Consider the following 22,498-nt stretch of genomic DNA (forward strand, 5'->3'; position numbering starts at 1 on the left):
GCATGGAACACGATGTGCAGGAGAAGTGGCAGCAGCAGCCAACAATGGGATCTGTGGAGTCGGTGTGGCTTACAACGCCAAAATTGGAGGTAAGCACTAAATAAATAATACAGGTGGTTGTGAAAGCGCTGCTTAATAAATCAATCTTGTTTGGTCAATGTAATTTTTCAGCTTCCAAAACATTTTGGAAAATTATATTACCTGTACAAGGCAGCACGGTGGAAGAGGGGTTAGTGCATCTGCCTCACAATACGAAGGTCCTGAGTAGTCTTGGGTTCAATCCCGGGCTCGGGATCTTTCTGTGTGGAGTTTGCATGTTCTCCCCGTGACTGCGTGGGTTCCCTCCGGGTACTCCGGCTTCCTCCCACCTCCAAAGACATGCACCTGGGGATAGGTTGATTGGCAACACTAAATTGGCCCTAGTGTGTGAATGTGAGCGTGAATGTTGTCTGTCTATCTGTGTTGGCCCTGCGATGAGGTGGCGACTTGTCCAGGGTGTACCCCGCCTTCCGCCCGATTGTAGCTGAGATAGGCTCCAGCGCCCCCCGCGACCCCAAAGGGAATAAGCGGTAGAAAATGGATGGATGGGATATTACCTGTACATGCTTTGTGGGAACAGTTTGGTTAAAGCCCTCTGTTCCCAGTGCGCAACGCAAGATTTATAAATGTATACATGAATGGCTTTGCTGTGGAAAAACCTGACCGCACTTTTAAAAATGAAATACCACAAAGATTGCGATTTAGCATCTTTCTCAGGTCCAACATCGGTGACCTCACCATCTTCTTCCTGATGAATGAACGAATTACACTCTTGGCATCTTGTAGAAAGTCTTCCCAATAAAGCTCCTATAGTTGCCAAGGATGGACAAATTCTCATTTTGTAAATACATTTTTACTTCCTCCAGGTGTAATAGCCTTGTCCATATATTTCTGTTTTACTGTGAGATAATGATTTACAGAATAATTACAAATTCAAAACAAAACCAATTTGTCAAATTTGTCAGATGTAAACAGACATGACAGCACTGTTGTCTCTAAATAACACAGCAGACGAGCCACATCACAGACAAAGGCGGATATCAAATTAACAGAAAACACACAGGTGCAGTGTTGCTCTGATGTCAACAGCAACACATTTGCAACTAAAGCAAGTTGTGACTGCGTGAAACAGGTTTTGTAATTGATGCACGCACTGGTGATGACAGATGCGGGGCAATGGAAGTTAAATGGCTAGAGTGTCGCTAAGTTTTATTATATTCCCCAACTTCAGTAATTTTTTTAGTATTCATAGCATACGGAATGTTTGTGTAAAAAACTGTCAAAAAACTAATTGTTGCAGTGGTCTTGGCTCTCGATGCTGAAATGGATTAGTTACGCTGTCAATGTTCCCCCTAATTTTTCATGTAGTCAGAGCACACAAACTCCCTCAGCCTTCCTTGGACCAAATGTGAGCACATGAGACTTGCACACTGTGGCCACACCTAAACTCAAAACAAATTACATGGCCTATTAAATAACCAAATTACAGCTGTAATGTTCATAGTTTTAATATATAGTAAGCGATTTGGTCCACTTACAATATGAATAATAACAATTGTGTATTTTATTAAATGTGTAGTACAGAGTGGGGTTGTTGACATTGTACACCATTTCAGACAATGTGCAGGCCTTGTGTTTCAGTTTTTTGTAGGGTTGCATTAAACTATTATTTCTTGAATTGATTAATTTACCAAATATTTTTTCGATTAATCTGTAGATTTAATTGATTTTCATAACAAATAGTTTTTTTAGTGTAGTGGTCAGAGCTGTGTAAAGTATTCAAAAATTGTACTCAAGTAAGAGTACCGTTACTTTAGAAGAATATGATTCAAGTAAAAGTAAAAAGTAGTCATCAAAATAATTACTTTAGTAAGAGTAAGTAATGCGTAAAAAAAACTATGCAAGTATTGAGTAACTTATGATTTGTTTAGTAGCTATTTTTTTTTAATGGTTTTTGGACCACAACCGTAGTAGTGTGCTGTGTGTAAAACATGAAAATCATATACAATTTACTGCAACATGTTATCTCTAGTTGGAAGTGGAATTCATGTAAGGTGAAATTTGAACATTGCTACTAACACAGATGATAGCACATTATTTAAATGTTTTTTGTTTACAAGTTTGAAAGCAATTATCTTTGCTGACTAGTCTGTCACTTTTTACAGTCAATACGTATTTGTTTACTAAATTAGTCTGATTTGTAAAAAATTCAGTTACTTCTATTTTCTCACTAACATGTAAAGTTCTAGTTTCCATGCTCTTATCTCTAATGTGACTGTCTCACACAACAGGAGGCAACTTTGGTCATTTCAGCTTGTTAGCTATGTGGTAACGTAAATACAGTAGAAATATAGATCGCTACATGCTAATAAGCTAGCGCTAGTAACGTTCAAGCTCCGGATCTAACAGATACCTGTAAGTACACATTTCCACTGCTATTTGGTGTTGTTGGTAATGTTTTAATGAGTTTAAATGACACTTGTGGTTATTAAGATCATCAGAGACACAAAGATCGCTTTTTCAGTTTTAGGAAATGTCTGCTTACCAGTTGTCTGAAACAGCCGGGATGTGCTAGTGTCATGTCATGTAATTAAAGTGTCTTCTTTGGGAACATTCTTACACTTATTAAACAACTAGGTTTCTATATTTCCATATACTTTAAAACACTGACCTATTTCAGCTTCTATATCTGTACTTTGTGCTTGTTTGGCATACGTAAACAGTCTCACCCCGAGAATGTCAGGCTGCGTTTGATTGGTGGGATAGAGTGAAGCGTCACTTGTGTTTAAGTTGGATTGGTCAAACGGAGTCATGTCTGACTGCCAGGCTCTGTTTGATTGGTGAAATGGAATCAAAACAAACGCCACTAATGCTTACATTGGATTGGTGAAACAGAATCATGTGACAGTGCCCGCCGGAAAAAGGCTCACTGACAAATGAATACGTCTTTGCGAGCCTTAATTAATCGATTATAAATAATTGTGATATAAGTAAATGCAACGATCGGAATGAAACTGAATGTAACGGAGTAAAAGTAACATTTCTTCTTCGAGATATTCAAGTAAAAATTGAGAGTTTGTTATCCAAAAAGTTACTTAAGTAAATGTAACGGAGTAAATAAAGAGTGTTACTACCCACATCAGGTAGTGGTGCAACAATTTTTTCAAATGAATTCCTCAAACATACACCCTCAATTTTCTTGTATGTGGAATCTTTAAATGCATGTTGTTTGGTTTGGGAATGCAAAAGAAAGTGAGATCCGCTGATACCATCTCATTTATTAACTGTAAGTTGTATTATGTATTTATGGTGACAGCTATTGACTATATGATCTAAAAAATGAACCATAAAATCACCTTACATTTTGAGAAGTAAACTAGTAGTTGGACTGGCACCAATACATTTTACTGTAAACTATTTAAGGTCCACCCATCCATCCATTTTCTAAATAATTTAGCTTTTTAATTCTTTATCAAAATGATAATCAGCAAAAAAAAACACATGAAGGCATTGTAACAGTATCAAGTAAATATTTAAGCTGTTTCATTAATCTCTTTTATTCCGTAAAATTGTTTTAACCAATATAAAGTCAAAATGCTCCTGTGTCCAGGGACTTATTTACTAATTTTGTGAAAAAACTATCGATCTAATCACTAGTATTACTTAAATACTGTACTACCCATGGTATCAATAACAGCTATGTGCACATGGACACATTTAATCAGATTAAAAGCCTAACCGTAATAAAAAAGCTTCATGTAAACACGCCATTCGGAATATTCTGACCCGATCACACACGTTCGGATCAAAATTTCATTCCAATCGAGACGGGTGGCGATTAACTTGTATTTCTCGTATATTTTAACATTGTAATTGAAATGTAAACTTTTAAATACCAAGTTAAATAAAACAAATAAATATTACAAATAAAATATACTTTCTCATTTTATTTTAAATATTGTTCTGGCTTCATAAGAGCCCTATTATTATTATTATTGTAAATTATAAAGAGTGATCAGTTGTTTCACTTCCAGTTTGTGTCATCACGTGAGTTCACTTCCTATTGAACGGAATTTGTGTGTGTCCGTCTGTTTCAACTCGACACTGTCGAGTTTATCGATAACTTTGTGCAAAAACAGCACATCCTTTCTTTTTCATGTGAATACTGTAGCTCAGTTGTTTAAACAGTAATGCGTTGGTTTAGTTTGGGGAATGACGTTTCGTAAAAAGGAAAAGCAGTAATGTTTGTTGTTTTACATGTCAGCATTTAAGCTAGCTAGAAAACTAGCGCCAGTCAGTCTGTCCGTATCAAAGTGCATTTGTGAATGACGGTTCTTTGATTATTTTAATTTAATATGGCAATACTAACCATCTGGAGTTTTAAAGCAGATATCATTACGACCATTTATTTGTGCGGTGTAGCTCGGTTGGTAGAGTGGCCGTGCCAGCAACTTGAGGGTTCCAGGTTCGATCCCCGCTTCCGCCATCCTAGTCACTGCCGTTGTGTCCTTGGGCAAGACACTTTACCCACCTGCTCCCAGTGCCACCCACTGGTTTAAATGTAGCTTAGATAATGGGTTTCACTATGTAAAAGCGCTTTGAGTCACTAGAGAAAAGCGCTATGTAAATATAATTCACTTCACTTCACACATTTGTAGTACAAACGCCCGCAACCAAAGAAACCAATGCAATAGAGTGACCGCTTTTGCAGACCGTCTCGCTCGCCGAACATGCACATTAATTAAAATAACACAAACTTCCATATAAGCGTAAGAGCCGCGGCCCGCCTTGCCTCACAAAGAGTCAAACATACTAAGAATCACAAGATAATCGGCCCAGTCCTATCCTCACAAAAGTTTGAAAAAAAATTGCCATCTCTGGGTATAAGTTGACTGTCAAAGTTGACCAACTTTTCAGTTTATTGCCAGAATCTTCTAGTATCCAGTAGAGATGCATGATTTATAATCTAGAATTAACTTTCACCAGCTCATGGGCTCAATATGTCAATATAGCAGCATAAGCTAGTTAGCTCTCTGTGATCACGGCACGCTAAAAATGTGTGTCTGAAAAAGTTCCCTTTTAAATATATCTTATTTCGATTAAATAATGTGCTGTATATGCTGCCCCGGGTAAATGCATCAAATAAACTTACTTTATATGATAAAAAAGGGAGCTAATCTATCAATGTGCTGATGTCATAATGCCAGAGTCGTGGGTGTGATACCCTTACAATTTAATCAAATGTGTGTGTTTAATTGTTTTCATGTTATGCCCTTTACTTAAGAAATAACAAAATGTGTTATTTGGCACTGTAATCATTAGACTCTAAATATTACACTCTTCTTCAGAGGGACACAGTTTGACGGTTACAGTTCCCTCGGATTGGCTCTGATCAGGAGACATTAGGTGTTAAAAGTAACCAATCCGAAAGGAGGGTAGTTGCAGATGCCAATTATTCAATACCCACCCCTAAGTGCCAAACGGGTGGAAAACGTGCGTGAAGAGAACCAGGGAAACGCATCACAGGCGCAAACCGAGGCCGCACACAAATAGTCCCTACAATGTAAAATGCAGCTGCGCGTGTGCAGGTAGGCCATGCGCACACCGTGTGTTTTTTTACGAGCAAGGATTCTGGCACTGTTCTGACGCCATAGTGCCACTGCCAGTTTGTTTCGCCATAATAACCTGTTGACACTGCTGCATTTACCTTTTTTTAAGTCAATACATCAACAGCGTGTATAACAACAACTTGCTGTTAATAACATTTAGTTGCTGTGCAACTAATGACGTGTTAACCGCATCATTTTATTTGTTGGAGTGTTCAGTGGTGGTGAATACCCCAGCCGCTGGACATGTTTGTCTTTGTGTCTATCTGTTGTTACCGCTTGTTGTCACCTGCCCTTCACCAAGTTGAATTGCAGAATCGAACAAAATGAATTATGTGTTTATTTTTATACGCTGCATAGACTGATTGTGTGCAGACAGCACAGACAGACACAAATTGAGTACTATTAAAGTTAGTTAAAAATATAATGGGAATTGTAAATGTCTTTGCAGTCGTCACCTTCATGAATCATATTTTGCCATATTTGTTACACCTGATTCCCATCTGTTTCATTTGTAATGTGGTTCTCAGAGTGTGAAATAAAAATGTAGCCTTGTTGAAATGGAGACCAATGATTTGATAAACTATCATGCACATATTTACAGGCTGTGCCTCTAATGTGGCTTCTTCAGATGTAGTGTTTAGTTCTTTAAAAGGCAGGCGCTGCTTTTATCCTAGTGCCCGTTCTCTCATTTCTTCTCGGCTTATCTTTCCTGCGTGCTACTTCCAGCTGTCGTATCAATTTTGAACCCCAAGAGAAAAGAACGCCTCTGCACACATCTTTATGATCATACCAAATGCCTTGGGAGAATATCACATACATCCTCATTATGATAAAAGGTGCGCCTGTGTGGTCTCATAGGTAGGGATTCAGCTGTGAAGTCGAGTTTATTGCAGTATAGTTACAAGTAGTTGAAACAAAACACATTTTCTAAAAAAAAAATGAATGCTGTTATTTAGCCATTACACCTTGCAGTCTCTTAAGCCAAGTGAGAGAAATACTGCCTCTGTGGTCTGCGATCCTTTCTTAACTGTCAGGGTTGTTCTTGGCACTAAAGCATGTATTCCTAGCGCTATAAAAATGTTTCAAAATAAACCTTTTTTAGAATCTAACATATTATTGCCAGGTTTGGGGTTCAAGTATGAAATTTGTCCTGGCATCAGATGTTAGTAGCATGCCACACATTTACTGAACATTAAACTGATGAATGCATACACAGTCCAGAATCTAGAAAGTCCTCTAATAGACAAATAATTTTCCCAATAAAACTAAAAATGGATATTATAGTTTGTCATTTAAATTTTAAGGGTGGATTTTGTTGTTTTTAGGGATGGCCAGAGAAAATGATAAAGGAAGGTTGATGTGTACATACACAAGTTGAACCATAATTTATGAGTTTGTCTTCCTTGTTTATGTTGTTTATTTTTGACTTTTTGGGGGCCTGGGGAAACATGAGGCTCCTCCAGTGAATTAAACAACCCCTGCCTAGAAGTTGATGCCACCACAAAAATGCTACAGTCTGTTTGATGTGTTTGCAGTATGTCAGACTGTTGGTGCTTGGTTTTTCGGAATAGAACAACATAGAGGGGAGGTTGGGGTGAATGATTCAATGCACCAAATTTGGGAAGTACTGTAAGTTAAGGAATTGTCTTTTAATAATCGCGTTAATACACATTGTCTGCATGCGTTCCCTTCATTGTCATTTGTTGCCATATTTGCATCTTTAGATTGTTCCTCTCAAAGTGTATGTATTTTCAATCCAATGCTATAGTGGCATTGTTCTGTTTAGTTTTTACTCATCTATCTTTCTTTTAGAGCATTTAGTTTTAAAAGAGGCAGCGATGCAGTTTACAACTTCTTTCTAAACACAAGCATGAAAAATTAGTTCCGTGATGTGGGTGTGGGGACCTGTATGCAAAAAAATATATATACAATTATGAATTATGTGCCATTATGTGTGAATCAGCATTCACACATTAAACAACACTTGCATAATCTGACACTCTGCTCATACAGCACATGCACACAATATGCACACAGTGCACTAGAATTATGCAAATATGTAACACCACAGTATCGCTGTGGGCCCATAAATCTTACCTCTCCTAAAATGGGAAGTACAACGACACCGTTGAGCCCAACCATCCATCCATCCATTTTCTTCTGCTTATCCGAGGTCAGGTCGCGGGAGCAGCAGCCTAAGCAGAGAAGCCCAGACTTTCCTCTACCTAGCCACTTCGTCCAGCACCTCCCGGGGGATCCCGAGGCGTCCCCAGGCCAGCCGGGAAACATAGTCTTCCCAACGTGTCCTGGGTCTTCCCAGGACGTGCCCTAAACAGCTCCCTAGGGAAGCGTTCGGGTGGCATCCAGAGCAGATGCCCGGACCACCTCATCTGGCTCCTCTCAATGTGGAGGAGCAGCGGCTTTACTCTGAGTTCCTCCCGAATGACAGAGCTTCTCACCCTATCTCTCAGGGAGAGACCTGCCACCCGGCGGAGGAAACTCATTTCGGACCCTTGTACCCGTGATTTAGTCCTTTCGGTCATAACCCAAAGTTCATGACCATAGGTGAGGATGGGAACGTAGATCGACCGGTAAATTGAGAGCTTTGCCTTCCGGCTCAGCTCCTTCTTCACCACAACGGATCGATACAACGTCCACATTACTGAAGACGGCGCACCGATCCGCCTGTCAATCTCACGATTCACTCTTCTCTCACTTGTGAACAAGACTCCTAGGTACTTGAACTCCACCACTTGGGGCAAGATCTCCTCCCCAACCTGGAGATGGCACCCCACCCTTTCCCGGGCGAGAACCATGGACTCGGACTTAGAGGTGCTGATTCTCATCCCAGTCGCTTCACACTCGGCTGCGAACCGATCCAGTGAGAGCTGAAGATCCTGGCCAGTTGAAGCCATCAGGACCACATCATCTGCAAAATGCAGAGACCTAATCTTGCAGCCACCAAACTGGATCCCCTCAACGCCCTGACTGCGCCTAGAAATTCTGTCCATAAAAGTTATGAACAGAATCGGTGACAAAGGGCAGCCTTGGCGGAGTCCAACCCTCACTGGAAACGGGTCTGACTTACTCCCGGTAATGCGGACCAAGCTCTGCCACTAATCATACAGTGAGCGGACCGCCACAATCAGACAGTCCGATACCCCATACTCTCTGAGCACTCCCCACAGGTCTTCTCGAGGGACACGGTCAAATGCCTTGTCCAAGTCCACAAAGCACATGTAGACTGGTTGGGCAAACTCCCATGCACCCTCAAGGATAGAGTATAGAGCTGGTCTACCGTTCCACGACCAGGACGAAAACCACACTGTTCCCACTGGATCCGAGGTTCGACTATCCGGCGTAGCCTCCTCTCCAGTACACCTGAATAGACCTTACCGGGAAAGCTGAGGAGTGTGATCCCACGATAGTTGGAACACACCCTCCGGTTCCTCTTCTTAAAGAGAGGAACCACCATCCTGGTCTGCAAATCCAGAGGTACCGCCCCCAATGTCCACGCAATGTTGCAGAGTCTTGTCAACCAAAACAGCCCCACAGCATCCAGAGCCTTAAGGAACTCCGAGCGGATCTCATCCACCCCCGGAGCCTTGCCACAGAGGAGCTTTTTAACTAACTCGGCAACCTCAGCCCTAGAAATAGGAGAGCCCACCATAGATTCCCCAGGCACTGCTTCCTCATAGGAAGATGTGTTAGTGGGATTGAGGAGGTCTTTGAAGTATTCCCTCCGCAGTCGAGGTCAGCAGCACACCATCCTCACCATACACCCTGTTGACAGTGCACTGCTTCTCCCCCTGAGGCGGCGGGTGGTGGTCCGCCCAGCTCACACTGCACCATGAGTGGTAAGCCCATTGGAGGGGGGACCCACGTTGCCTCTTTGGGCATAGGGACAGGCTCGGTCACCAGGCACTCACCATCGTGCCCCACCTCTGGTCGTGGCTCCAGAGGGGAGCCCCGGTGACCTGCGTCCGGGCAAGGGAAATCTAGGTCCTCGATTTGTACTTTTCCTAAAGGTCTTTGAGCTGCTCTTTGTCTGATCCTTCACCTACGACCTGTTTGTCTTGGGAGACCCTACCAGGGGCCATAGAAGCAACCGGACAACATAGCTCCAAGGATCATTGGGACACGCAAACTCCTCCACCACGATTAGGTGGCAGCTCAGAAAGGAGACCGTTGAGCCACAGAACGGAAATAAAAGACGTAACTACCGTATTTTTCGGACTATAAGTCGCTCCGGAGTATACGCCGCACCGGCCGAAAATGCACAATAAAGAAGGAAAAAAACATATATACGACGCACTGGAGTATAAGTCGCATTTTTGGGGGAAATTTATTTGATAAAATCCAACACCAAGAATAGACATTTGAAAGGCAATTTAAAATAAATAAAGAATAGTGAACAACAGGCTGAATAAGTGTACGCCATATGACACACAAATACCAACTGAGAACGTGCCTGGTATGTTAACACAACCCATCATGGCAAGAGTCATTCAAATAACTATAACACATAGAACATGCTATACGTTTACCAAACAATCTGTCTCTCCCGATCGCTAAATCCGATGAAATCTTCTTCCCCGGTGTCGCCTGTGGTATGTCCTTTCTTTCTGCTGCTCGATTGCCGTTCTCTGCTGCATATTTCACTACGTCCAGCTTGTAATCTGCAGTATATGATTTCCTTTTCGGTGCCATTTTTGTTCAGCCCTTCTCAGTTTTTATAAATTACCCCCAATGTTGAAATGATCCATTTTCCTAGGTACGGACGTAGTTGCATGTAGCATCTTTTTTTTCACAATACACCGCCATCATGACCCACAATGCACTTGTGCCATGACCCGCCCCCGTATAATTTCTATTGGTTGACGTGTGTGTGACAACCGCTGACTTGTGTTTGACTTGTGCCATGACCCGCCCCCGCATAATTTCTATTGGTTGACGTGTGTGTGACGACCGCTGACGTGTGTGATTTGTGCCATGACCCGCTCCCGCATAATTTCTATTGGTTGACGTGTGTGTGACGACCACTGACGTGTGTGTGACGATTGCTGACATTTGCTTTGTCTCTTCCGTGAATTAGATAAATAATAGTATTTGATATTTTACGGTAATGTGTTAATCATTTCACACATAAGTCGCTCCGGAGTATATGTCGCACCCCCTGCCAAACTATGAAAAAAACTGCGATTTATAATCCGAAAAATACAGTAATCCAAATTATAGCTGCTGCTAAGAAGCGTCATTACCTACTATGTATGTTTCACTACAATCTTAGTGCAAATTAAGTGACAATGTGGAAAATGCAAATGTTACACCTCATTAAGATTCTGTGTGACTTGTGATGACTTCCAATTACTTATGAATATAAGCGTAAAAACTTTGACATAACAAAGTGGTTATGAGTTATTTGTTTCAGCCACGTTTGACAAATAGAGGAAAAACTTTATGAATTATGTAACTTGTGGTTACATAATTCAACATATCCAAAAAGGTGTAGGAAAGAGCAAAGTTTATATTTAACCTACCTTTTCTCCATGTCTTTTACTGATACAACGGAACCTTCATTTACAAATTTAAGTGGTTCTTATCCTTTAATTGAAAAATGTGTATATAAGGCAAAAAATCTCCATAAGAAACAATTTAATCATGAGTAATAGGTTTCAACCTTGACAAAAGTCCATATTTTAGTAAAGGTTTGTACACTTTAATGTAAAGCGCTATACAGTACTTTAGATCAAACAAACATAACAAGGGGGTGATGGATCAAATTTCTACAGTACTGGTATTTATTAACAGAACCAAAACATCGAGTTGCCCTGCACCACGCACCCACTGTCACTAGCGCTGTGGTTTACAGCCAGTGGCTAGAATGATTAGGAATTTAAAAAATATAACAGACCTGCCCACAATGGCTGTGCTGCCGGGCGCAATATGGTTGCTCTGTGGAACATTTGTACACTAAGACATAGTTCGTACATCAAATCATATTGTTATTCCGTTTGTTCGTACAATGAGACGTTTACAGATCGAGATTCCACTGTAATTCGTTAACACCATAACTTGTACATGTTTGAATTAGGTTAACTTTCTGTGCGTATTAAAAGAAGGGGTTGGAATTGGTTTTTTTTAAATCTCAAAAATGACAGTGTTCTGTGGTCTAAAAAGTATTCTTCTGCGTGTCAATGACAATGCAGGTGTTCGCATGCTGGATGGTGAGGTGACAGACATTGTTGAAGCCCAGTCCCTCAGCCTGAATCCCCAACACATCGACATTTACAGCGCCAGTTGGGGCCCGGAAGATGATGGCAAAACTGTGGATGGACCTGCCAAACTCGCCAAAGAGGCCTTTCAGCATGGAGTTACTGAGGTGTGTCTGCGTTTGTGTGCGTGCGCGCGTGTCTCTGTGTGTGTGTGTGTGTGTGCGTGTGTGCGTGTGTCTGTGGAGGGGCCACTATTTGTGTGGGACAGAAATTATTTACTGCTTGTGTGTGGCTTCCTTTCAACAGTCTGTAATTGAACTGTTCAAGCATGAGAGGACAAAAGCAGAAGGAACAAAACAGTTTTTGACCCTGACAATTATGAACGGGAAGGAGAAGGGAATGTGCTCTGAAACCCACTCGTGAGGAACATTTTCTAAAATGAGCTGAAGTGATTGAAATCAAACCTGAACTGTGAGAAATTAAGTTTGAACTGATTGAAATGCGAGAAGAAGTTCAACCTCATTTACTTGAGTCCTCAGTATGAACACTGTAAGTTCTTATTTATATATTAAAAATAATTTCAAACCAAAAACTGTCCCAGAAAGAAGTACCCCCCACATGTAGCACTTGTAATCCATAAATAGTCGTCCTATTCGCAGTAATGTCCCTTGTTAGAATGCTTGAGACTGTCATGTAGATTAATGGACCGGCAGACCACGCCCCAGACTACCACATGTGCGCACCACACATAGACACATCCAAGCAGCTCCACACAGACCTCGTTATATGGAGTGTGGGATTCAAGGCATGTGCCATAAAACTGACTTGGGACTGCTGACACGGGCTACTTTGATGATCGTGACGGTTGATCGCGCTGTCAGTTGGCGGTGGGTGGCACATGTCCAGGTTGGATCAATGCAGATTGAGACAGTGCCATTCAATACCATAAAGCTGAATTATTGCACCTCTAGCACTGAAGGTTTAGATGGTATATTACAGTGACCTGACATTAATTTAGTGGTTTTCTTTTACATCGCCGTCACATATTTAGGTGCATGGTAATTATTTTGTAGGGGTTTTGTGTAAGGTTTCTATTATTTTTAATGGATGAAGAAGTTAATGACGTATTCCTTTTCTAACTCTCAGGGCCGTGGAGGGTTAGGCTCCATTTTTGTGTGGGCGTCCGGCAACGGGGGGCGACAGAAGGATAGCTGTAACTGTGATGGCTACACCAATAGCATCTATACCCTATCCATCAGCAGCTCCACCCAGAATGGCAATGTCCCCTGGTACAGCGAGGCTTGCTCATCCACCCTCGCCACCACCTACAGCTCCGGAAACATGAATGAAAAACAGATAGTAAGTGTTCATCTTTTTTATTGGACTTTCCTTTGTCCATTAAGTGTATGAAGGACATGGTTTGAAATTTGATTTCACTACGTCATAATCACTGCATATAATCTTCGAATTAGGAAATACATGTTTCCAAAGGCACAGTGGAGAGCTTTCATAAAACCTGGGTTGCCTTGTTAAAACACCTGTACAGACAGTGATGACATGGCTAACAAAATCATGTTCAAGAGCAACATAGTGCATCAAAGAAGACATGAATCATCTAAGTTGTTGTACACTAATTGGTTGTTGATGCATTGGGGTCAGCAGCGTATTGACTTCGCAATCCTCTTCCTACTGTGTCCTCTTCTTCTTCCTTTTATTAATTCCCCCTTGGCACATTACATTTCTTATGAATTGTAAACTACTGGAAGTCATCCTGGAAAGCTGCTATTGAACATTCACCTCACAAACACAAAATCACTTACAGTAGTAGTCAAAAGTTTACATACACTTGTGAAGGACATAATGTCATGGCTGTCTTGAATTTCCTATGATTTCTACAACTCTTATTTTTTTGTGATAGAGTGATTGGAGCACATACTTGTTTGTCACAAAAACATTCATGAAGTTTGGTTCTTTTATGAATTTATTATGGGTCTACTGAAAATGTGACTAAATCTGCTGGGTCAAAAGTATACATACATTAACATACATGATCAATTCTGGTGATGTAGAAAAGTTACAATCAAATCGTATTAGCTTCATGGCATGGCCTCTTAACTTCATGTGAGTGATTATGATTGACGACACCTGTTGACTTCTCTGAGTCCATTTAAATAGGGCCCATGTGATGCAGTCATTAGACTCGGTTACAAACGCGACAATGGTAAAGTCAAAGGAACTGAAAAAACGAATCATTGACTTGAACAAGTCAGGAAAGTCACTTGGAGCCATTTCAAAGCAGCTTAAGGTCCCAAGAGCAACTGTGCAGACAATTGTTCGTAAGTATAAAGTGCATGGTACAGTTTTGTCACTGCCATGATCAGGAAGAAAATGCAAGCTATCACCTGCTGCTGAGAGAAAATTGGGCAGGATGATCAAGAGTCAACCGAGAACCACCAAAAAGCAGGTCAGCAATGAATCGGAAGCTGCTTGAACACAGGTGTCAGTGTCCACAGTCAAGCGTGTTCTGCATTGCCATGGACTGAGAGGCTACCATGCAAGAAGGAAGGCCTTGCTCCAGAAGGGACACCTTAAGGCTCGTCTAAAGTTTGCTGCTGATCACATGGACAAAGATAAGACCTTCTGGAGGAAAGTTCTGTGGTTAGATGAAACAAAAATTGAGCTGTTTGGCCACAATACCCAGCAATATGTTTGGAGGAGTAAAAGTGAGGCCTTTAATCCCAGGAACACCAATTCCTACCATCAAGCATGGTGGTGGTAGTATTATGCTGTGGGCCTGTTTTGCTGCCAATGGAACTGGTGCTTTACAGAGAGTAAATGGGACAATGAAAAAGGAGGATTACCTCCAAATTCTTCAGGACAACCTAAAATCATCAGCCCAGAGGTTGGGTCTTGGGCGCAGTTGGGTGTTCCAACAAGACATTGACCCCAAACACACGTCAAAAGTGGTAAAGGAATGGCTAAATCAGGTTAGAATTAAGGTTTTAGAATGGCCTTCCCAAAGTCCTGACTTAAACCCCATTGAAAACATGTGGACAATGCTGAAGAAACAAGTCCATGTCAGAAAACCAACAAATTTAGCGGAACTGCACCAATTTTGTCAAGGGGAGTGGTCAAAAATTCAACCAGAATCTTGCCAGAAGGTTGTGGATGTCTACCAAAAGCGCTTTATTGCAGTGAAACTTGCCAAGGGACATGTAACCAAATATTAACATTGCTGTATGTATACTTTTGACCCAGCAGATTTGGTCACATTTTCAGTAGACCCATAATTAATTCATAAAAGAACCAAACTTCATGAATGCTTTCTGTGACCAACAAGTATGTGCTCCAATCAGTCTATCACAAAAAAATAAGAGTTGTAGAAATTATTGGAAACTCAAGACAGCCATGACATTATGTTCTATACAAGTGTATGTAAACCTTTGACCACGACTGTATATGCTTAGATTCTCTGCGGGCAGCCCATAGCATCTCGCAGATATCTGTATTCTCTCCTAATGCTTTTATTTGCTAAATGATATCAAATGATTGTTTCACTGTCTCACACTCAAGCTTGCAAAGAAGAGGGTTGGACTCAGATAGGCATGGAGAAAGTAGCTCTTCAAGGCTTTGTTTCCCATGTTCTGTGTTATGCTGTTCTGGACCAAAAATGGGAAAAAAATACTTGGTGTACATTTTGGTAGAACTCCTTTAGAGTTCACACTTTTTTTTCGCATTGGACCAAAGGCTGCGCAGTAAAGAACATGCAAGGATTTGATTGGGCAGATTTCATGACATATTACATGACGTAACCTCAGTAATTCCAAACCAAAACACCATCTGCTGTGTTGTATACATAGTTGTTATTTAAATATATTTTGATATATTTACAAGTGTTGATTTCATGTAAAGCCGGGGATATTCAGCTAAATAGTTTTGGGGGCCACATTTGCAGAAAGTTAAAAACCGGGGAGATGGACTCCTCCCTTAACTATTATTCTTATTTTGTATACCGGTACTGTATTCCTGAGAATCAGCATCCTCTGCAGTGGACATTTGAATTGTTTTGTAAGGGTAACTAAATTGGAAATTAAAAAAAGTGATATCCCTGTCTATGCAACAGGAGCACTCTGCTGTTTTTAGGGGCCTACTGCAAAAAAAAAGCTAGACAAAGATCCACTAAATGAAAGCACTTTAATGTTTTTAGGAATTTGCTGCAGAAATTTTAGTCTCTTTCAAGTTTTTTGAATTGAACTCACAAGACGGTCTGGTGTCATTTCGGGATGTACAGGACTGTCTCAGAAAATTAGAATATTGTGATGAAGTTCTTTATTTTCTGTAATGCAATTTAAAAAAAAAGTGTCATACATTCTGGATTCATTACACATCAACTGAAATATTGCAAGCCTTTTATTTTAATATTGCTGATTATGGCATACAGCTTAAGAAAACTCAAAAATCCTATCTCAAAAAATTAGAATATTTCCTTAGACCAAGTAAAAAAAATATATATTTATAACAGCAAAACAAAAACAAACATTTGAAAATGTCAATTAATGCACTCAGAACTTGGTTGGGAATCATTTTGCACGGATTACTGCATCAATGCGGCGTGGCATGGAGGCAATCAGCCTGTGGCATTGCTGAGGTGTTATGGATGCCCAGGATGCTTCAATAACGGCCTTTAGCTCATTTGCATTATTGGGTCTGGTGTCTTTCAGCTTCTTCTTCACAATACCCCACAAATTCTCTATGGGGTTCAGGTCAGGGGAGTTGGCAGGCCAATCGAGGACAGTAATGCCATGGTCAGTCCACCAGTTACTGGTGGTTTGGCACTGTGGGCAGGTGCCAGATCATGCTGGAAAATGAAATCATCATCTCCATAGAGCTTTTCAACAGATGGAAGCATGTAGTGCTCTAAAATCTCTAGAAGCGTCTGACTTGGGCTATGGAAAAGAAGCACTGGACAGTTGCAGAGTGGTCCAGAGTCCTGTTTTCAGACGAAAGCAAGTTTTGTATTTCATTTGGAAGTCAAGGCGTTAGAGTCTGGAGGAAGGCTGGAGAGGAGCAAAATCCAAGTTGCTTGAAATCCAGTGTGAAGTTCCCACAGTCAGCAATGGTTTGGGGAGCCATGTCAGCTGCTAGTGTTGGTCCACTGTGTTTCATCAAGTCCAGAGTCAATGAAGCTGTGTACCAAGAGATTTTAGAGCACTACATGCTTCCATCTGTTGAAAAGCTCTATGGAGATGTTGATTTCATTTTCCAGCATGATCTGGCACCTGCCCACAGTGCCAAAACCACCAGTAACTGGTGTACTGACCATGGCATTACTGTCCTCGATTGGCCTGCCAACTCCCCTGACCTGAACCCCATAGAGAATTTGTGGGGTATTGTGAAGAAGAAGCTGAAAGACACCAGACCCAATAATGCAAATGAGCTAAAGGCCGCTATTGAAGCATCCTGGGCATCCATAACACCTCAGCAATGCCACAGGCTGATTGCCTCCATGCCACGCTGCATTGATGCAGTAATCCGTGCAAAAGGATTCCCAACAAAGTACTGAGTGCATTAATTGACATTTTCAAATGTTTGATTTTGTTTTGCTGTTATAAATATATATTTTTTTTAACTTGGTCTGAGGAAATACTATAATTTTTTGAGATAGGATTTTTGAGTTTTCTTAAGCTGTATGCCATAATCAGCAATATTAAAATAATAAAAGGCTTGCAATATTTCAGTTGACGTATAATGAATGCAGAATGTATGACATTTTTGTTTTTTTTAATTGCATTACAGAAAATAAAGAAGTTTATCACAATATTCTAATTTTCTGAGACAGTCCTGTACATCCCGAAATGACACCAGACCGGCCTGTGAGTTATTGCTGGTCTGCAGCAGTTGTTTAAGGCGTGTTCCTATTCTCAGGGCCTTCAATTTATCGCAACTGGACTGTTTGGTTTGTCTTAGAAGACGTTTCGCCTATCATCCAAATAGGCTTCATCAGTTCATGCTCATAGACTTAGATTGGTCAGATCTAGTCCAGCAGCTAGTGCCAAAACCCCAAATATTTATACTCCAACACCAGGAAGGTGTGCCTGGGCAAGGATGGTTTGTCTCTATTTAAGTGAGAAAAACAACTGTTAAGATGCCAATGACAGTTGTTGAAATGTAATTTCCCCACGGTTGTATTGAGGTATTGTGTGGATGGACCACTATTGCCCAAAATAGTCGGAATCACCATCTCTGTTCTCAGTATGGATTAGACTTTGACAATAAATACAATGCAAAAAAAGAGTTGTATCATGATTGCCAGGTGTGCAGAGAATACAAACATAACCGTCCCTGACTCCATACAGCTAGACAACATTCCAATGTCTGTGATGAAATCAAATACCTGGAACACTACATATCTGCCTGACCTATCAGATGATAGACACATGTGCAGGCAGCGTTGCCAATATGCTTGCTCATACAGTACATTTTCCATGTGCTCAGTACCTGTCAAAATGTCAATTTTTAAAGCATTTTATACCCCCATGTATACTGCCTGCTGGTGGCGGAAATACAGTAAAAGCAGAATGCATAAACTCCAGATGGCATACAATTATGGCACAAAGATACTGCTTCAACTGCCCTGCTAGACTAGTGTCAGTCAAATATTTGTCAATGCTGCTGTATCAACCTGTGCTGCAGTCTTCCGTAACCTAATGCAGTGTTTTTCAATCACTGTGCCATGTGAGATTATCTAATTTCACCTATTTGGGTTAAAAATATTTTTTGCAAACCAGTAGTTATAGTCTGCACATGATGTGTTGTTGTTGAGTGGTCGGTGCTGTCTAGAGCTCAGCAGAGTAACCGTGTAATACTCTTCCATATCAGTAGGTGACAGCAGGTAGCTAATTGCTTTGTAGATGTCGGAGACAGCGGTAGGCAGCATGCAGGTAAAAAGGTGTCTAACGCTTAAACCAAAAATAAACAAAAGGTGAGTGCCCCTAAGAAAAGGCATTGAAGCTTAGGCAAGGCTAAGCAGAACAAAACTAAAACTGAACTGGCCACAAAGTAAACAAAAACAGAATGCTGGACGACAGCGAAGACTTACTGTGGAGCAGAGACGACGTCCACAATGTACATCCAAACATGACATGACAATCAACAATGTCCCCACAAAGAAGGATAAATACAACTGAAATATTCTTGATTGCTAAAACAAAGTAGATGCGGGAAATGTTGCTCAAAGGAAGACGTGAAACTGCTACAGGAAAATATCAAAAAAAGAGGAAAAGACACCAAAATAGGAGCACAAGACAAGAACTAAAACACTACACACAGGAAAACAGCAAAAAATAATAAGTGATGGCGTGATGTGACAGGTCGTGACAGTACACCTATTTTGAGACAAGAGCTATATTGGTGCATGGTTGGTTATGGTATGAAGTCATATCCAACAATTGCGACAACAACTTTTTACTGTCAACTGACTTTCGTTTTTAATGATTTCTGATGGTGGTGTGCCTCCGAATTTTTTCAACGCAAAAAATGTGCCATGGCTCAAAAAAGGTTGAAAACATAATGTACTCTTGTTTGCGTATGCTAACGGACTCTACAAATAACAACATACGCACTGTGCCATACCCTGTTTAAAGCTCACTTAGGCTCTTCTCCATTCTTTAGAATGACTAGCGCCTTTGCTTAGGGAACTAAACTTTTCTTCACAATTTACCATTTCTATGTATAAGACAAGAAGCACAGACCCTCTAAAAAACATCCAAAAACCGCTGACAATACTTTGTTTACATTTCGTGACCCTAAAAATTAACCAAGTATTAGCAAAATTGTTATTATAAGTGCTAACGCAGACACTTTATTTTAGCGGTGCATTGATCACAGAGAGCTAACTAGCTTATGCTGCTATTTTGACATAATGAATCGGGGACTGACTGCTGCTGATGCTGCTGCTGCTTTGCCTCTAAATTGGTAACAGCTAATTCAAGATTATAAATCATGCCTCTCACCTGGATAGTAGAAGGTTATGGCCATAAACTGAGAAGTTGGTCAACTTTGACATCCAACTTAGACTCAGAGATGGCAAGAAAGACACAAAAATACGCCCGTTTGCGACAACTTTTTCCTATGTGTGGGTTGTCATTTTTCCCGTACCTAAACGGGAAGATATGAACATCCCGTCAGTCGGCAACCCAGTGAGAGCAGACATTGTACAGTAGGTGATTGTTTTATTATGTTCTCGTTTGTATATCTTGTTCAACACTTAGCAATAGCGCTACATGATGCTCAGTGTTTCACTTAAGCTGCATCTGTTTACCTCACAGCTTCTCTAACTTGTTGCTCATCCTCCGTATATTCATATAAAAAAATATAAGGTCCTGGATCATAATTTTCCCCAAAGTAGTCTTTGTTGTCTCTCACAAAGTATGCCGTGAGTAGTAGGTGTGTTGTTGTTGAAGGGAAAAGCAAACGTGATGTGTCTGTGAAATTAATGTGCCGCCGTTTACTTAGAATGGTCCAAATGTATAAATATTACATGTTATTGTGAATGTTCCTGTTACTACATTACATACATACTTAGTGTATATTAAATGTTGATGGAGGGGATTGGATGTTTTTTAGAACGCTTTACATGCGGTATAGAGCGACTCCCATTTACTCTATTGTTAGCTGACTTTTGCTAATGTTTATTGACAATTTATGTTTATGTTCTATGTTTAACAACATTTAAAAAAGTAATGTTCCCCCTTAAGAAAAAATAAGTTATACTGTGTAATTGGCTTGGGATTTCTCTCATTTTAGTTTCCTAACCATTATCTTATTCAACAAACATTCTGCCTCATTCTTGAAATGAATGCAGCTTTTATAAACCACACTTGGGAGCTGCACAGCGCAAAAACAGCCCTATGCTGCACTTAATGCAGCTGATATGCAACATTTAAATCTAAAAAAACAACTCCTAGGTTGACATTGGGAGAAAAGAGGGTCACCTTATGTTATATGCTTTTATTTTCGCTGATTCCTACTGACTACTTGCTTTACACCATTTCCCACTTCTTTAACCTTTCATCTGTATTCATTATCAGCAGACACATTTGCATGATAAGATCTTAAGTGGCAATTGAAGAGGTGGTAACGTGTCTCCTATTGGTCCCACCAGGCTCTTTCAAGCTAATGTAATTCTTCTTCCTTCCCAGGTCACGACCGACCTGAAATCTAAATGCACAGACTCCCACACAGGAACCTCTGCTTCTGCCCCGCTGGCTGCTGGAATAATCGCTCTGGCTCTTGAGGCCAAGTAAGTGCTAATCAGTAAAGTCTCACATCGCCCACAGCGTTGTCCTAAGATTCATGTTCTGAAAACTTCTCTACGTCCACTGATTTAGTTATTTGTACTTGGCAGTGTTTCTGTGTAGACAACATTTTCAGGAGTTTTAGCTAACTCAGGACTCTGTGCACCTTACGGACAGTATTTTTTCAAGATGTATTGTCTCAAAGCCACCTGGCGGCAAACTTGGTTGGCAAAATAATCCTCACAATTAGTGTGTATGCGTGTGTGTGGTGTATGTGCTTGTTTGCATTTTTCTAGTAAAAACTTGACCTGGAGGGACATGCAACATCTGGTTGTGCGAACTTCTCACCCCGCCCACCTGCTCACCAATGACTGGAATACCAATGGGGTTGGACGCAAAGGTACAACACTTTACAAGTTCCCTTACTGCCTCTAAGGCAGCAGATGTCCTTCAATGTCATGTGATTAGATACATAGTCTTTTTTTGAACTGCGACGTTAATTTCTCCAAGTGGCATGTATTGTGATAGCGCTAGTATCCGGGTGTTGCTATCAGAAGGCCAGCTGTCAAGTCTGATCCCTCTTTTACTTCCTGCAGTCAGCCATTCATATGGATATGGCCTACTTGATGCCAGCGGAATCGTAGCGCTGGCAAAGACGTGGACCAGCGTGGGGCCGCAGCGGAAATGTGTAATCACCTTGGTCAACGAGCCGATGTTAGTAAAATGCACACAGCTCATTGTGTTTTTGGTGATGTCATAATACGTTCTATGTTGAGCAATTTGTGTATGTATACAGTATATACTCTACTATGTAGCACAGCTGCATAGACTATAGGAACGTTATTTAATTCTGTCTCACAGCCTCTGAATCAAACATCCAAGTTTATTAAAGGTCAGTACTTCTCAGCGCACCCATTTGGTTATCTAGTGGAACTTATTTTAATTTTTTATTTTTTTAATTTCAATAATTTTTTTTATTAATCAATCCAACTAAACAATACACAACAATACCATAATAATGCAATTCCAATTACAAAACCAAAGCAACCCAGCAACATTCAGAATAGCAATCAATAGAGCAATTGAAAGCAGTGGAACTTTGATTTACGAATGTAACTTGTTCTTAAACAGGGTGCGTAAATACAAAAGTGTGTATATTGAAGCAAATTTCCCCATAAGAAGCAATGTAAACATGAATAAAGGATTGCAGCCTCAACAAAAATCCATATTTTATTAAAAGCTTGTACACTTTGAACACAATATATCAAACAAACATAACAAGGGAGTGATGGATCAATTTTATATTTAATAACAAAGCCAAAACAATAAATAGCGTAAC

At 40.5% G+C, this 22,498-nt stretch overlaps 1 protein-coding gene across 5 annotated transcripts in view; it reads left to right on the top strand.

Moving 5' to 3' along the window:
- Nucleotides 1-22,498, top strand: part of furina (furin (paired basic amino acid cleaving enzyme) a) — a 163,447-nt gene that overhangs the window by 118,999 nt on the left and 21,950 nt on the right. For all 5 annotated transcript variants that reach the window (XR_009815623.2, XM_061964155.2, XM_061964157.2 and 2 more), the window contains exons 7-12: nucleotides 1-89; nucleotides 11,858-12,030; nucleotides 13,010-13,222; nucleotides 21,064-21,164; nucleotides 21,456-21,559; nucleotides 21,756-21,873. Coding sequence is in view for 4 of the 5 variants with exons in the window: in XM_061964155.2 (XP_061820139.1) it covers nucleotides 1-89; nucleotides 11,858-12,030; nucleotides 13,010-13,222; nucleotides 21,064-21,164; nucleotides 21,456-21,559; nucleotides 21,756-21,873 (798 nt within the window). In the remaining variant the exon portion in view is untranslated. The remainder of the gene's footprint in view (nucleotides 90-11,857; nucleotides 12,031-13,009; nucleotides 13,223-21,063; nucleotides 21,165-21,455; nucleotides 21,560-21,755; nucleotides 21,874-22,498) is intronic.

Source organism: Nerophis lumbriciformis, linkage group LG06 (assembly GCF_033978685.3).
Source record: "Nerophis lumbriciformis linkage group LG06, RoL_Nlum_v2.1, whole genome shotgun sequence".
NCBI classification, from domain to species: Eukaryota; Metazoa; Chordata; class Actinopteri; order Syngnathiformes; family Syngnathidae; genus Nerophis; species Nerophis lumbriciformis.